Source organism: Petromyzon marinus, unplaced genomic scaffold (assembly GCF_048934315.1).
Source record: "Petromyzon marinus isolate PM22_M1 ecotype Great Lakes invasive population unplaced genomic scaffold, UKy_Petmar_22M1.pri1.0 PM_G_Scaffold_13, whole genome shotgun sequence".
NCBI classification, from domain to species: domain Eukaryota; kingdom Metazoa; phylum Chordata; class Hyperoartia; order Petromyzontiformes; family Petromyzontidae; genus Petromyzon; species Petromyzon marinus.
Window position 1 is genome coordinate 4906706 of NW_027422684.1, and position 13753 is coordinate 4920458.

The 13753-nt window shown below is 46.9% G+C and overlaps 1 protein-coding gene across 1 annotated transcript; it reads left to right on the plus strand.

Moving 5' to 3' along the window:
* Nucleotides 1-938: 938 nt before the first annotated feature.
* On the plus strand, nucleotides 939-12757 carry LOC142909670 (heterogeneous nuclear ribonucleoprotein L-like). Its single transcript, XM_076059792.1, has 11 exons — nucleotides 939-1030; nucleotides 1412-1497; nucleotides 1629-1725; nucleotides 3166-3235; nucleotides 6470-6556; nucleotides 7044-7300; nucleotides 7656-7777; nucleotides 8456-8657; nucleotides 9265-9322; nucleotides 10150-10245; nucleotides 10703-12757. The coding sequence occupies exons 5-11, from the start codon at nucleotides 6481-6483 to the stop codon at nucleotides 10756-10758; spliced, it is 867 nt and encodes a 288-aa protein (XP_075915907.1). The 5' UTR covers nucleotides 939-1030; nucleotides 1412-1497; nucleotides 1629-1725; nucleotides 3166-3235; nucleotides 6470-6480; the 3' UTR covers nucleotides 10759-12757.
* Nucleotides 12758-13753: the final 996 nt, after the last annotated feature.

A 13753-nucleotide genomic window follows, 5' to 3' on the forward strand; every position in this document is an offset into this window, starting at 1 on the left:
GTAGAATGAGAATAAAATAATAAATTAATAAAAATAACGCGATAAAATTCTCACGACGTTTCGGGCCACAACACAAGTGGCCTTCATCAGGTGAAGGGACGAGACTGCCAAACTGAAATGGGACAGTCTCGTCCCTTCACCTGATGAAGGCGACTTGTGTTGTGGCCGAAACGTCGTGAGAATTTTATTGTGTTTTTTTATTAATTTATTATTTTATTCTCATTCTACACGACTATACCGAAAGAACCAAAGAAGATGAATCCTTGCAGTCACGAAAGCTTTAAATGGAAACAAAAACCGTTTGTTTTTCAATTTCCCCAAGTCACGAATTCCCTCCGAATTAAAGTGCCGCTGCTGCTTTTGTTGTGCCGTCTGACAAAAGCGGCACACGTTCAACTGTGATTAGTAACCGTGTTAAAAATTAATATCTCGTATTGAAATGGTGCACACACGTACCTTGTTTATGTACGTTTGAAGAGGCTTTGTTTGTCAGGTGATACATCGACAGAAGAAGACTACATTACCCTCAAGATGTATTTTAAATATAATTATATTCTTACAGTACATTCAATTCCAACGTACTACACTGCCAAACTGAAATGGGACGTGGCATCTAACCTGCATCCAACCAGTCTCCACTCCGTTGCATGCATTGAAACATTTCTTGAGATCAAATGAGGTGACTTGGAGCAGACCAACCTCGTGTTTAACATTAACAACAACAGGCATGCGTTTTAAAGTCGGCCACATCTTTGAATAACGGCACTCGTTTGAATCGCTCCCTCCGTGCAGCTACGTGGTGATGATACCCAAGACGCGGCAGGCGCTGGTGGAGTTTGAAGACCCGGAGAGCTCCCGCAGCTGCGTCGACTACTCGTCCAAGGGCTCCGTCTACGTGTGCGGGCAGCCGGCCTACTTTAACTTCTCTACCAGCTAGAAGCTTTGGCGCCCTGGCGTCCCGGGGGACAACGGCAACAGCAACCACATCCTGCTCTTCACCATTCTCAACCCCATCTACCCCATCACCACGGTGGGCATTGTTACACTTACAGCAGCTGGACATTAATGTGTGAATAGTTTGTCGGGTGTGCCACGCACACACGCGCATGTTTCATTTATACGAGTGAAATTATGTCCGTTTTGGATTACAGTGAATGGCTTTGCTAACGAAATTACATTGATCCTTTGGTTCATTTGAGGCAATTGAAGTCGTGTTTTTTGTTTGTGCTTTGAAGTCCACCAATGGCATTGAATAAAAAACAATATATAGACCTAATGTTGATTTTGGAAAGCGTTGATGTCCTGTATGGCTCGATCTTAAAAATTCACTGGAAAAAAAGCTTTTCAAATTTACTTGGTAATGCGTGCAAAATCACCTCGCTGCGTTTGTGTGCTCCATGTGGTCCTGCAGGATGTGCTTTACAACATTTGCAAACCATTTGGGCCTCTGCAACGCATTGTTATCTTCAGGAAGAATGGCCTGCAGGCCTTTGTGGAATATCCTTTCAACGAGATGCATAACCGTAACGATATGTCCGCCATTCACGTAATTTTACATGTTATTTTGGAGATGCTAAATGTATTGTTTTTAAAATGAAATGGTCGTGTTTTCCTTAATTTTTGGCCACGTTTGTTTCGGTTGAGAGCGCCGAGAGAGCGAACTCATCCCTGAATGGAGCGGACATCTATTCGGGCTGCTGTACTCTCATAGTGGACTATGCAAGGGCAAGTACAACCGATACTTTGTACATTCACAAGTGTGTGCACCACAACCTGGGTTTTTTCACCCGCAGACCAAAGATTTCATTTAATATTATGAATTGACCACTTTGGTGAGCAAATAATGCTGAATACACACGGCAATTCATTGCTAGATGAGGGCTTCCGCACTCGATGCCTGTTGTGGGGGTTATTTTACTTGTGTGCGGGGTAAAGGAGTGTAGCATATATTGTGGCAGCATAGAAATACAATGCACCCAATGGATTTTACAGCTGCCCACCACACAGCCCCACAACCTACAACAACCCATTGTGCATGACGGGCATCCTTGCCGTTGTCTAAAGTCAAACTTTTCCCAATTGATATTACCGTGTGAGGGTGGTTCTCATCTGAGCCAGTGCCCTGAGCCAGTTAATGGAAAATTCGCATCCAGTGGGAAGGGTAGAGTTGGTTTTCAAATCGATTTTATTTGGTGACGGGTGATTAACATTCAGCCATAGGCTGCTTTGCGAGACCTGCAGAGTACCTGAGGGGAGATGTTACATTGTTAGCAGGAAATAAAATTACAGAACAGTAATAACGAATGCATCATTTTCATAACGGGGTTATGGCACTTCAACATTTTTGAGGTATACGATCAAGGCTAACGCTTTACAGTACACGAGGAACACTGCGAATAAATAATACCGAGTTAGGCAGAGCATGCCAAACTTATGTGCGATTAAACAAGTTTGGAATTTAAATAGGCCACCGAGGGATAGCGATTTTTATCTGCAAACACGAAGGGAGCTTGTTCCAACGAAGAGGGGATAATCAACACGTGATCTTAAAAAAAAAACTGGTGGCAGAAGGCCACTGTTTTCCCACAACTCCGATAAGCACGCTTTTGCTACGTACGGTGCGAAAGTTTAGCTTATCGTTGACTTGCTACGTGTGGCAGCTCTTATTCATTCATCTCCCAGGAGGTTAAGGGTTGCGTTAAGTACCTCGGCTTTACCGCAAGTTGCGTGCCGTAATTGTCTCGGGGGTAATGACCGCTTAATAATTATTATGCTTGTAAATTTTAAATGGTTCTAAAGTTTCGATTTAAAGCTTTCGTGACTGCAAGGATTCATCTTCTTTGGTTCTTTCGGTAAAGTCACCACGTAGAATGAGAATAAAATAATAAAATAAAACAATAAAATTATCACGACGTTTCGGCCACAACACAAGGTCGGGACGACAGGTTTGTTCCTTTCACCTGAAGAAGGCCACTTGTGTTGTGGCCGAAACGTCGTGAGAATTTTATTGTTTTATTTTATTATTTTATCCTCATTCTACGTGGTGACTTTACCGAAAGAACCAAAGAAGGTTCTAAAGTTATATAATTTTTTCCCAGCATCTATGCCCTATATGCTGGCCACGAATAATGTTTATCTTTTCCCCCTGCTGTGTCCTCTTTACAGGCGACGCGTCTGAATGTGTTTAAAAATGACTCTGATACCTGGGACTTCACCAACCCTGGCCTCAAGCAAGGTAAGACCAATATTGAGCATATCAGAGCCGCGCTCTCTCGACAGCTGGTGGTGGTGAGCCCTCGGGTGTGTGGGGGGTGACGTTTTTAACGCAAGGGCTGGGGGGTGTGCACGGCGTGATGAAACAGGCATTGACTTTCTGTACGCGGCCGGCTTTGCCGTGTTATACTTGAAGATCAGTGGCCAAGTAGAGGGGGAAGTTTGGAGCGTTCTCAAGAGGATAATGCAGCTTCTGCACTTGAGATTTTGGTTGCAGAAAAATGTCACACCTGCAGACACTTGGTTGTCTTGAAGCACATTGGTGTACTGTTTACAATCTACAGAACTTGGTCGTTGTCACAGGAAGTTATTTGAAACGCCATTCCCCTCTTTTGTATCAATCATGCAATCACTGCAATTGTGTAGAGCTGGTCAAGGTTATTTTCGTTTATACCTATCTTCTCCATATATATAAAAGGCAAAGTTGTGAATATGTGTGTCTGTTCAAAATGTTTAGCGTACTTCCCGACATGCAACAAACTGGAAATTTGCCATGTGGGTACTTTCCAGACTGTACACCGTGCAAACATTACACAAATACACTTTTGTTTTTTGGGGGGGGGGGAGCTCGATAATGCATTTATTTTTTGCACGGCAAGTGAGCTGTGACGTCAAATCTGTCACGTGACCCGTAGTGTAGCGGTTAGCGCTACGCTGCGCTACGAACCCGGCGACCCAAGTTCGATTCCCGCTCACCGCCACCATCGGTGACGATTATTTTAACCGGTCCTGGGCCTCCCCTAGGTCGACTCAGCCTCAAACGAGTAACTGCTGTGGTGTGTGAACATCGCCACTGGGGAGACAAAGGCGGCCGGGCGTGGTGGATCCAAGTCCCGGGCGAAGCCGGGTAGTAACAGCTAGCGCAACATATAACTAAATAATCTTTGTGTTTTTTTAGCCCATGCTAAGCTTGCGTAGTTTACTCTGGGCAGATTGGTTTTAAACTCCTGCCCTTGTACTTTGTTTTTCTAGTTTACCCTTCACAACAATGTGGCAGTATAAGTGAATGTTGTGAAGAACAGGATTCACAAGGAGGCATGTGGCTGCTGGAGTGTTCAATAATCCATTGGATTAATTTTTTTGTTACCATTAAAGCTGTTGCCCTGGTACTGGACATGCGATAGACATTGCCATTAAGTTGGTGGCGTTTTAGATTTTGATCAGCTTTGAAGATTTTCCCAACGTCAAGTGCATGTGGCCCATAGGCGGGTACTCGGTTGTTCGGGGTGTATCAAGGCTGGGCATTTTTACACTACAGTGTAAAACCTTGCATTGTGAGCATAATTCGTTCCGGGAACGTGTTTGTAATCCAAAGCGCTCGTACATCAAAGCACTCGTCTATCAGTTGTGTGATCACGTGACTCACGGCAGTACAAAGTGTGTCTACACGTACACTGCTCGTATTGCAAGACCTCGCTCGTTTATCAAGTTAATATTTATTTTCAATTTTAGCTCGTCTTGCAAAACACTTGCAGACCAAGTTACTCGCAATCCAAGGTTTTACTTTTATATTTAGATTTACCAGGGTGTGTGTCTGTTGGATCAGAAGTAGGTGCCAACTTTCACTGGCATATTTGAGGTGGACATTGCACGTTGCGTTTTTATATTTTGTAGGGTTGAGAAACCTTGACTGCATTATGTGGTGTCTGGATACTAAGCGGAGAAGCTTAGAGGATGTCAGAAAAGCCGATATTTACGATTGAAAATATCACTTATTATAAAGTAACCCTTTTAATTTGGTACGATTGAGCCTGAACAGGAAAATGGTATCTTTGTCCCGAGTACATTGTGTGTACGCACAGATATTAGTTTCCGAAGAGGTAAGTCTCGCCACTTTATCAAGGGAGCTTCAGGGACACGGTGCGGTTTGATTTAATCGCCAAATTTCCGTAAACGCTTCGAAGAGTATTTTCCTCACTCCCAACATCAACGCTACAAGGAGCATCTGCGAGCATTGCCGCACACAAGCACACGAGGCAATTTGCAAGCAACACACGAGCAATCAAGCGCCCGGCAGCCAACAGCCACCGACGTGAACGGCGACGACACGAACGGCGACATTGGCGACATCCTCGTCGGCACTTGGGAGGCACCGGGGACCAAGCAACCAACACGCCGCCGCCGCTGTGACACGCACGGCCGACCCGCGCCCCCCACGCCTGCAGCGCCACGTCACGGAACACTCGGCGCAGCACGCCGCGTCCGCTGCACCGCAACCGCCACGTGCCGCTTGGCAGAGGCCATCGGATAACCTGCGTCCAGCCGCAGGCACCGGGGGACACGGCGCTGACAGACCGGCAAAGCACCGGAACCGCCGCGAAGAAGCCGGGAGCGACGAAAGCCCGCATTCACCGCGAACGGGACTTGGAAATAAGCCGAACGGAACGCGTGCCGATGCGTTTGGGGCTTAAAATCGCTCCGTTGGTGAGAATTTACCTCCACGCTCGTACGTTTAGACTGCCTTGCTAAAGTTTTGTTTGCAAACGAGGCTTTTGACATTGCTGATGCCAGACACAACGCATTTCGCATCGGTTTATAAGCGGCGATCTTTTTCATTTTAAAGGTTCGTAAGGCCCCGTCGCCCACTTCAAGCGTCCCAATTTTAAGCCCCAAACCAAAAAGGGTCGCCGGAGAGCGAGAGGTGCGGTGGCATGGACAACGCGGGGGGGTCCATTTGTGCCGAGCGTGACTGCTGTTGGCGCAGGAAAGAAGGCGCCGGCCTTTCTGTTGCATCCTCCTCGCGATGGGTCGTCAGCCGCCGCCCGACTCTGGGCAACTTTGTGTTCCCGTCGAAGCGTAGACTGGGTAAGAAACGAGCGGGCATCGCAGGCGGCAACCACGGACACTCGCTGACGCCGCACCTCGGAACAATTTGTCGCGTGCATCTGTACACCTCCAATAAATTTTGTTTTTTCTTCTTCTTGCGATGAGCGTTTCTTTACGCGCTGTATTTTGTATGGTGCTCGTTATTTATGTTGCGCCATGTGAAATCTGCATTTTAAAAATACCGCCAATTGTTTTTATCGACAGACGCAGCGCACCCCCGTGTGGAGTGTGCCCGGAATTTCTTAATGTGTTGGTCATGTGAATGTTCTGGGTGCAGAATGCATTTTTTGGATTGTCCTTATTTTGTGCAGCAATGAGCGCTTATGTTTCCCGTGGGTGAATTTGGTGATCGTTTTTTTGTTGTTTTCAGAGGACAATGCAATGATGCCAGCGAAGCAAACGTCTCTCCTTGGCGACCATCCCAAAGCACACGCTTGCGGTGGTGGCGACTGTGGAGGTAATCCCCTTGTTGCGAATGCTATAATTTCGGATTCCTTCAGCTTGCTGTCAGATTGAAAGAACCTGCTGCCTGTTGAGAACATTTCTTATTTGGAATTAGTGTTAAGGTGCATCCTAAAAACCTTTTTTTGCGATTAACAATTGCAACGTATGAGTTGCTTTGTGTTTTAAGAGACGATATTTCCAATAGCTATCAGATGTATTGGGTATTTAAAACAAGCTATGCTGAATAAGAGCTCTAGCTTGGTGGCCCTCAACCTAAAATAAAAACTAGTTTAGTCTATTCCCTAGGCAACTGAGTCTTCTGGACCAATGTTTTCCAGTGTCTCCAAGGAGTAGAGTGGTGATTCCTGGGTTACCTGACCTTATAGGAAAGGGCACACGTGTGTAAGATGATGGTTGTCATAAATCTGTTTTTCAGAGAAGTTTAGAGAGTTTCAGCTAGTTCACTATGCGTTTCCCCCTCTTGTGTGTTTGCGTCACAGGCCACCAGCAGCCACCACCACCGGGCGTCGACTATGGATCTGGCCGCGACGGCATGGGCGGTGGGGGAGGAATGGGCATGGGAGTAGGCATGGGCAACCAGGTTGGGCCCCAGGGTGGTACCCAGGGCCAGCACGTGCAGGCCATGATGAACCAGCAGGCCGACAACAAGGTCCTCATTGTGTACGACTTGGACGCCGAACGCTTCAACTGCGACCGCGTGTTTAACATCCTCTGCCTCTTCGGCGACGTGGAGAAGGTGCCTTCGCTGGGTGTTGCGCGCACCTGCTTTGAAATGAGTCCCTGTTTTTTTTCTTCCAAAGGTTCAACCGCGGTGCAATGCGTACGCGCGCGTGTGGTGCACGTCGTGCGCTGATCGTGTTATATAAAGTGGGAGATTCACACGACCAAATTTGTTCACCGATTGACAACATACACATTTGGTCATTTTCTTTACAAAAATGTACCCAATGCGAAGTGTTCTTTGTGCATGTTTTCTAATGGCCCCTCGGCCAACACTTCACATTTCAACAATGCGTTACAACGAAACTTGTAGATATTTTCGTGCAAGATTGCGCGATGCTGAACCGTCTTACGGGTTGTTATTTTTGTAGGTTAAGTTCCTGAAGAGCAAGCCGGGAGCCGCCATGGTCGAGATGGGAGATCAGTACGCCGTGCACAGGGCGGTTTTTCACCTCAATATGTCTCAGATCTTTGGAAATAAAATCAACCTCTGGTGAGCCTTTTTGTTCCCGTGTTAAATTGGTAAATGTAACTCGTCATATCCTGTTAATGTAATTGGATACTGCTTTCCATTTAGAGAAGACAACTTTAGTAAATATTTAGTGCAAGTGACTAAATTTTAGGATGGTGAAAAAGAGAGCTGATGAATACCGTGAACGAAACACTCGTCACAGCTCACGAGGACCCCGGTGACTTGCTGTCCAGAGCCTTTATTGAAGTGGCGAACATGAAATTTAGATTCTAGATTTGAAGCTTTACGGGGAGGGCCTTTATTGAAATAGCGAACGTGAAATTTGGATTCTAGATTTGAAGCTCTACGGGGAGGGCTTTCACCTATCTGTTAGAGCTTTCAACAGACAACGGGACAAGAAGTCAAAGCTCATCGAGACGCTGACCTTCCTCAAAAGATGCCGCGATCACAAGCTTAAAGGACGCGACCTGGGCTTGCTGTCTTCACTCCAACGCTGTCCTCTGGACAGTCCGGTCCCTTCACCTGATGAAGGCCACTTGTGTTGTGGCCGAAACGTCGTGATTTTTTGTTATTTTATTTTTTACCCACGTGACTTTACCGAATCGAACCAAAGAGCACGTGAAATTTGGAACGTGATAAAATAAAAACTAAAAACAGTTTCTTCGCGCTATTCCCTCCCTTCCGCCCTCGTCTCGGCAGCGTGTCGAGGCAGCGGTCGATTGTGCCGGGCCAGGCGTTCGAGCTGCCGGACGGCACCGACAGCTACAGGGACTACGCAGGTTCTCACAACCACCGCTACGCCGACAGCGAGAAGGCGGCGAAGAACCGCAACCAGCGTCCCACCGCGGTGCTGCACTTCTTCAACGCGCCCACGGACATCACGGCCGAGATGTTCGCGCAGGTCCGTGCCCCCGCCGCCCCTTCAGCCTGCTGCCAGCAGCGCAGAAGGGGAGCGCGTTCGGTTTCTTTAAAAGTTTTCCCAGGTGAAGCTTTTATAAATATTCAAGTCCAAATTTTGCACATGAAACAATCGTGGGTTTTTAAGATGAGCCTATTGATGTTGTGGAGTTTGTGGTGGCCAATGACACGTTTCCTGTGACGGGACAAATGTAAAATGGTGTAATGTAGTTTCCTTTCAGCGGTTAAAACATAAGATGTATAAATAATGCAGTCGATGTTCCAAAGGGACTTTTTTGTTACAGACTAGACAACACCTCGCGTTAATTTGTCCTGTTTAATACATTACGATTCATATTCGTATTCGAAAGGTTTACATTTCAGTCTTTGGACATTGTTTCTGCAAATGGTTGCATTCCCCCTGAGTCTATGCTTGGTGTTCACAATAATCTGAGCACTTTGAAAGACTGCTCCAAAGCTGGCGAATGTAAATTAAAAAATGGACAACGGGATTTGTGCCCGCAATTAAAATGACATCTCCCGAATGCTTTACCGGTGCACGTTAACTGTTACCAACTATAACGTGAACGCCGCCCGTTCTGTCCCCGCAGCTGTGCGACGAAATGTCGATTGCGAGGCCCCGCTCTTTCAAAGTGTTTTCTGGAAAAAGTAAGTCCCGCAAAGTATGTTTATTATTTATCTTACGTGTCATGGCACAGAATAAATCGTGTACTGTATTCTCCATGCAATCGTCGCTTGATTTACAGCACGACACCAGATGATCTGCAACGTGTGCTATGAGGCCATGCTCAAGAAACCCTGTGAGAAATTCTCTCCCGAGAGCAGTCCTTGCTATTCACTCGCGCCCAAGCTGACTGAAGCGTGTTAGCGTAGCCAAGGCATCGGACTGAAGCCTTCCTGCTGCAGAAATTCACCGACGACTGACACCACCCTTTAAACACGGCTTCTTTAGGTAAAGTCACGTAGAAGGGAAACAACAAAATAATAAATATATACAAACACAGACCATTTCAACCGAGAAGATTGATTCTGGCTTAGCAATCATTGGAAGGATTTGATAAACCATTTCGGGTCTTAATTGATTGTTCACGCTTACGGTGGCTTTCAGACCGCATCCATTATTTTCGTCTCCCCCCTCCTCTTTTCAGAACATAGATGGACTCGTCCATCTGAACAACTGCCAAATCGCTCTCCGTGGTGCTAACGTTAAAAATAACCGCCACTTTTTTAAAATTTTCTTGCTGTGGTTTTCACACCTGATGATGATTGCTTGTGTTGCAGTCGAAACGTCGTGAGAATTTTATGTTATATTTTTATTATTTTATTGTTTCCCTTCTACGTGGTGGTGACTTTACCGAAAGAACCAAGAATATGAATCCCTGCAGTCACGAAAGCTTTAAATCAAAATGGCGAAGGGTGTTGCGTTTTACACGACCCAAATGACTCTATGAGCGACGGTCCGTCCACGTGTCCAGCCGATAGGAGCATGTCCGGCCTGATGGAGTGGGAGACCAAGAACGATGCCATGGAGGCTCTGGCGTGCATTAACCATCACCCCCTGAAGAACGCAAGTAAGTTGTGGGGTGTTGGCCATTTGTGTTGGTGCGATGACATTGAAGCGGTGCTGTATTATCGGCAAATCTTTGGTCGTACGCTCTGTTGAGCACCTAATGTTCAGATTTGGGGGGGCGCTTGTTATTACCATAGCACCATCTGTGTACACTGGCTGCCTAGCAGCCTTGGGTGAAATTGCAGGAAGCAAAAGCAGTTGTAGATTGTTGTATTATATATTAACAGGTTGTTATTTATGGGCGATTTGGATTTCGTTGTTGTTGTTTGCATATACAGAATGGAATTGAAAGTTGACATAGCCAAGCACTTTCACTTATCACAACTCAACGTTATCTTAGCTCCCTGAACGAGTTTGTTGACATCGACAAAGACCCTCCTAAGAATTGCTTCATTGTTTTAAGTTTTTGTGTGCTCCAGTGAAGACGTCATGTGGCTCCCCTGTTTTTATTTTCTCAGATGTTCCATACCTCTACACCCTCAAACTGTGCTTCTCCACTGCCCAGCCTTCATAGAAGACAACTCAACATGTTTCATGCCGTATTGAACGTCGGTGTCAACATCATTGTCACTTTGTGTACTATTTGTGAATGTCCCATCACTCTTGTTGAAAGTTAACCGTGGGTATAGGTCGAAAGTACAATTGACGCGTTTACATTTTAGTTGTCATTTTTTGGAGGATTAATTTAGATTTCTATATTGACTGCACCGAAAGATTTTAAAGGTCGCAGTGGAAATGAAGAATGTTGAAATTAAAATAATTATGATTAGTCTCCTTAACCTGCCGAGTTTGTCTGCCGTGTGCATTGCTATTTTGTCCATGAGCCCCAAACCAGATTTCACTTGGCAGTCCTCGGGTGCCGTAACTTTAGCGGCTCCAATTAATTTACAATTTGGGGGGGTTCTCAACTTGCTCATAGCCAAAGTTTTTGCTCCCACCACGAGTGATGCTCCTTTCTTGCTGTAGCCCATGGCACTAATATTGCCCATTTAATTTCATAACGGAGAGCTTTGAAATAAATGCCAAAGAGACCCTTTTGGGGGGGGCTGGTAAAAATATACCCCGACTCATTGAAAATCCCATTGAAAAACATGGGTTGGCATTCTGTACAGTGCGTGTATTTAGCAGGTTAATACGCTTGCAAATATAAACCCCAAGAGAAAATAGAACAGTGTTTGAAAATAAAAGTATGGAGAGATGCATGTTTGACATCGAACTGGAATCGATTGAACATGAGCGTGGAGACATGAAGGAAGTTGGGCATAGGGTAGGTGAGTGACTGAGTGTGTGGGTGGCTAGGTGAGTGACTGAGTGACTGAGTGTGTGGGTGGCTAGGTGAGTGAATGAGTGTGTGGGTGGCTAGGTGAGTGACTGAGTGAATGAGTGACTGAGTGTGTGGGTGGCTAGGTGAGTGACTGAGTGTGTGGGTGGCTAGGTGAGTGAGTGAATGAGTGACTGTGGGTGGCTAGGTGAGTGACTGCGTGAATGAGTGACTGTGTGGGTGGCTAGGTGAGTGACTGTGGGTGGCTAGGTGAGTGACTGAATGAGTGACTAAGTGTCTGTGTGGGTGGCTAAGTGAGTGACTGAGTGAATGAGTGAGTGTGTGGGTGGCTAGGTGAGTGACTGAGTGTTGGTGGCTAGGTGAGTGACTGTGTGGGTGGCTAGATGAGTCACTGAGTGAATGAGTGACTGTGGGTGGCTAGGTGAGTGACTGAGTGAATGAGTGTGTGGGTGGCTAAGTGAGTGAATGAGTGACTGAGTGTGTGGGTGGCTAGGTGAGTGTGAATGAGTGTGTGTGGGTGGCTAGGTGAGTGAGTGAATGAGTGACTGAGTGTGTGGGTGGCTAGGTGAGTGAGTGACTGAGTGTGTGGGTGGCTAGGTGAGTGAGTGACTGAGTGTGTGGGTGGCTAGGTGAGTGTGTGGGTGGCTAGGTGAGTGAGTGACTGTGTGGGTGGCTAGGTGAGTGAATGAGTGACAGTGTCTGTGTGGGTGGGTAGGTGAGTGACTGTGTGTCTGTGTGGGTGGCTAGGTGAGTGAGTGTGTGGGTGGCTAGGTGAGTGCGTGAATGAGTGACTGTGTGTGTGTGTGTGTGCGGCTAGGTGAGTGAATGACTGAGTGTGTGGGTGGCTAGGTGAGTGACTGTGTGGGTGGCTAGGTGAGTGAATGACTGAGTGTGTGGGTGGCTAGGTGAGTGACTGTGTGGGTGGCTAGGTGAGTGAGTGACTGAGTGTGTGGGTGGCTAGGTGAGTGTGTGTCTGTGTGGGTGGCTTATCAGGGACGGGTCCCGTGTGGCCAGTGGTCGAGACCTGTACCTTGGCTGGGTCAGGTCAGACTAGCCTCCCCTAGGACCCCCTTAGCCGGAGGACCCCGAGACCCTAGCCCAGGAATAGGGCGAGTTAGACCGAAGCCGTACCTCCTCAGCTAGCAGCGGGTGAAGGGGCCGTTACCCCTTCAAGTAGAAGGCTGTATTGTATTGTGTTAAGCACCTTTGTAATAAATAAGCATTGCCTCTACCGATTCGTCTCTACGCTGTCTTAAAGAACCCACTACACATGTACAGGCATAACTCTTACGTCTTTAACCACTGAACTTGTTTTAAATACATATAAAAACTCTAAACATTTATCATGTGTACAGTATCGTAATTAAGGCGGGTACTGATACCCCAATAAAGTGCTCATATTTGGTCAGAGGAAAACCAATGCTCATTCGGTAATGCATCTCCATTGGAAGCATGTTATGATGACCTCCTACAGCGCTGTTTCACGAAGTCTTCCGTTTATCAAGAACGCATCCTGGCTGCCATAAGAGGCACGCATACAACTGAAGGCCGCCTGGGATCAAACTTACAAAATAAGCGGATGAGAGCAGGTTGGTGCGCTTTCGGAAAATGTAACTTGATAATGAAACGCAAGACCCAATCTAGATGTGACTCACTTGCAGCACTCCACTGCCCCTACTCCACACCCCCTCCACTCTCTCCTCCCTGGCTCCTGAACCCCTCTCTTACCTACATAGCCTCTTGTCACAGCAGCCCTTTTGCCCACTTCAGCAATTGTTTTCTTGCTGTGGTTGTCCCACCTCACGGCGGACGCTTGTGTTGCGCCCGAAACGTCGCGGATTTAATTTATTTTATACCTACTACGTGACTTTACCTAAAGGACCAAAGAGCGAGGCCCAATGTTTAGAGAGTTAAAGGGTATGTAAAGCAAGGCCAAAGGCACGTAGAGGCACAACCATAAGATAACATAACAGATTCTCCTGCGGAGGGAGCTGGTAGTAGGAACGTTGGGCTGCTCGGTCAATGGCCAGGGTCAACGGCGGCACCACCACGTGGTGTATTCCGTAAATATGCTCGACTTTGAGGGCGGGCATGAGCCGGCGTGAGTAGGTTACACGTTGAGTTTTATAAGGGCACCACGGGGTGACCAGCCCCTCCCCACCCAGCCCCACCCATCCCCACTCAGCCCCACCCTCCCCTCCCTCCCCTCCCTCCCCTCCCCACCCCG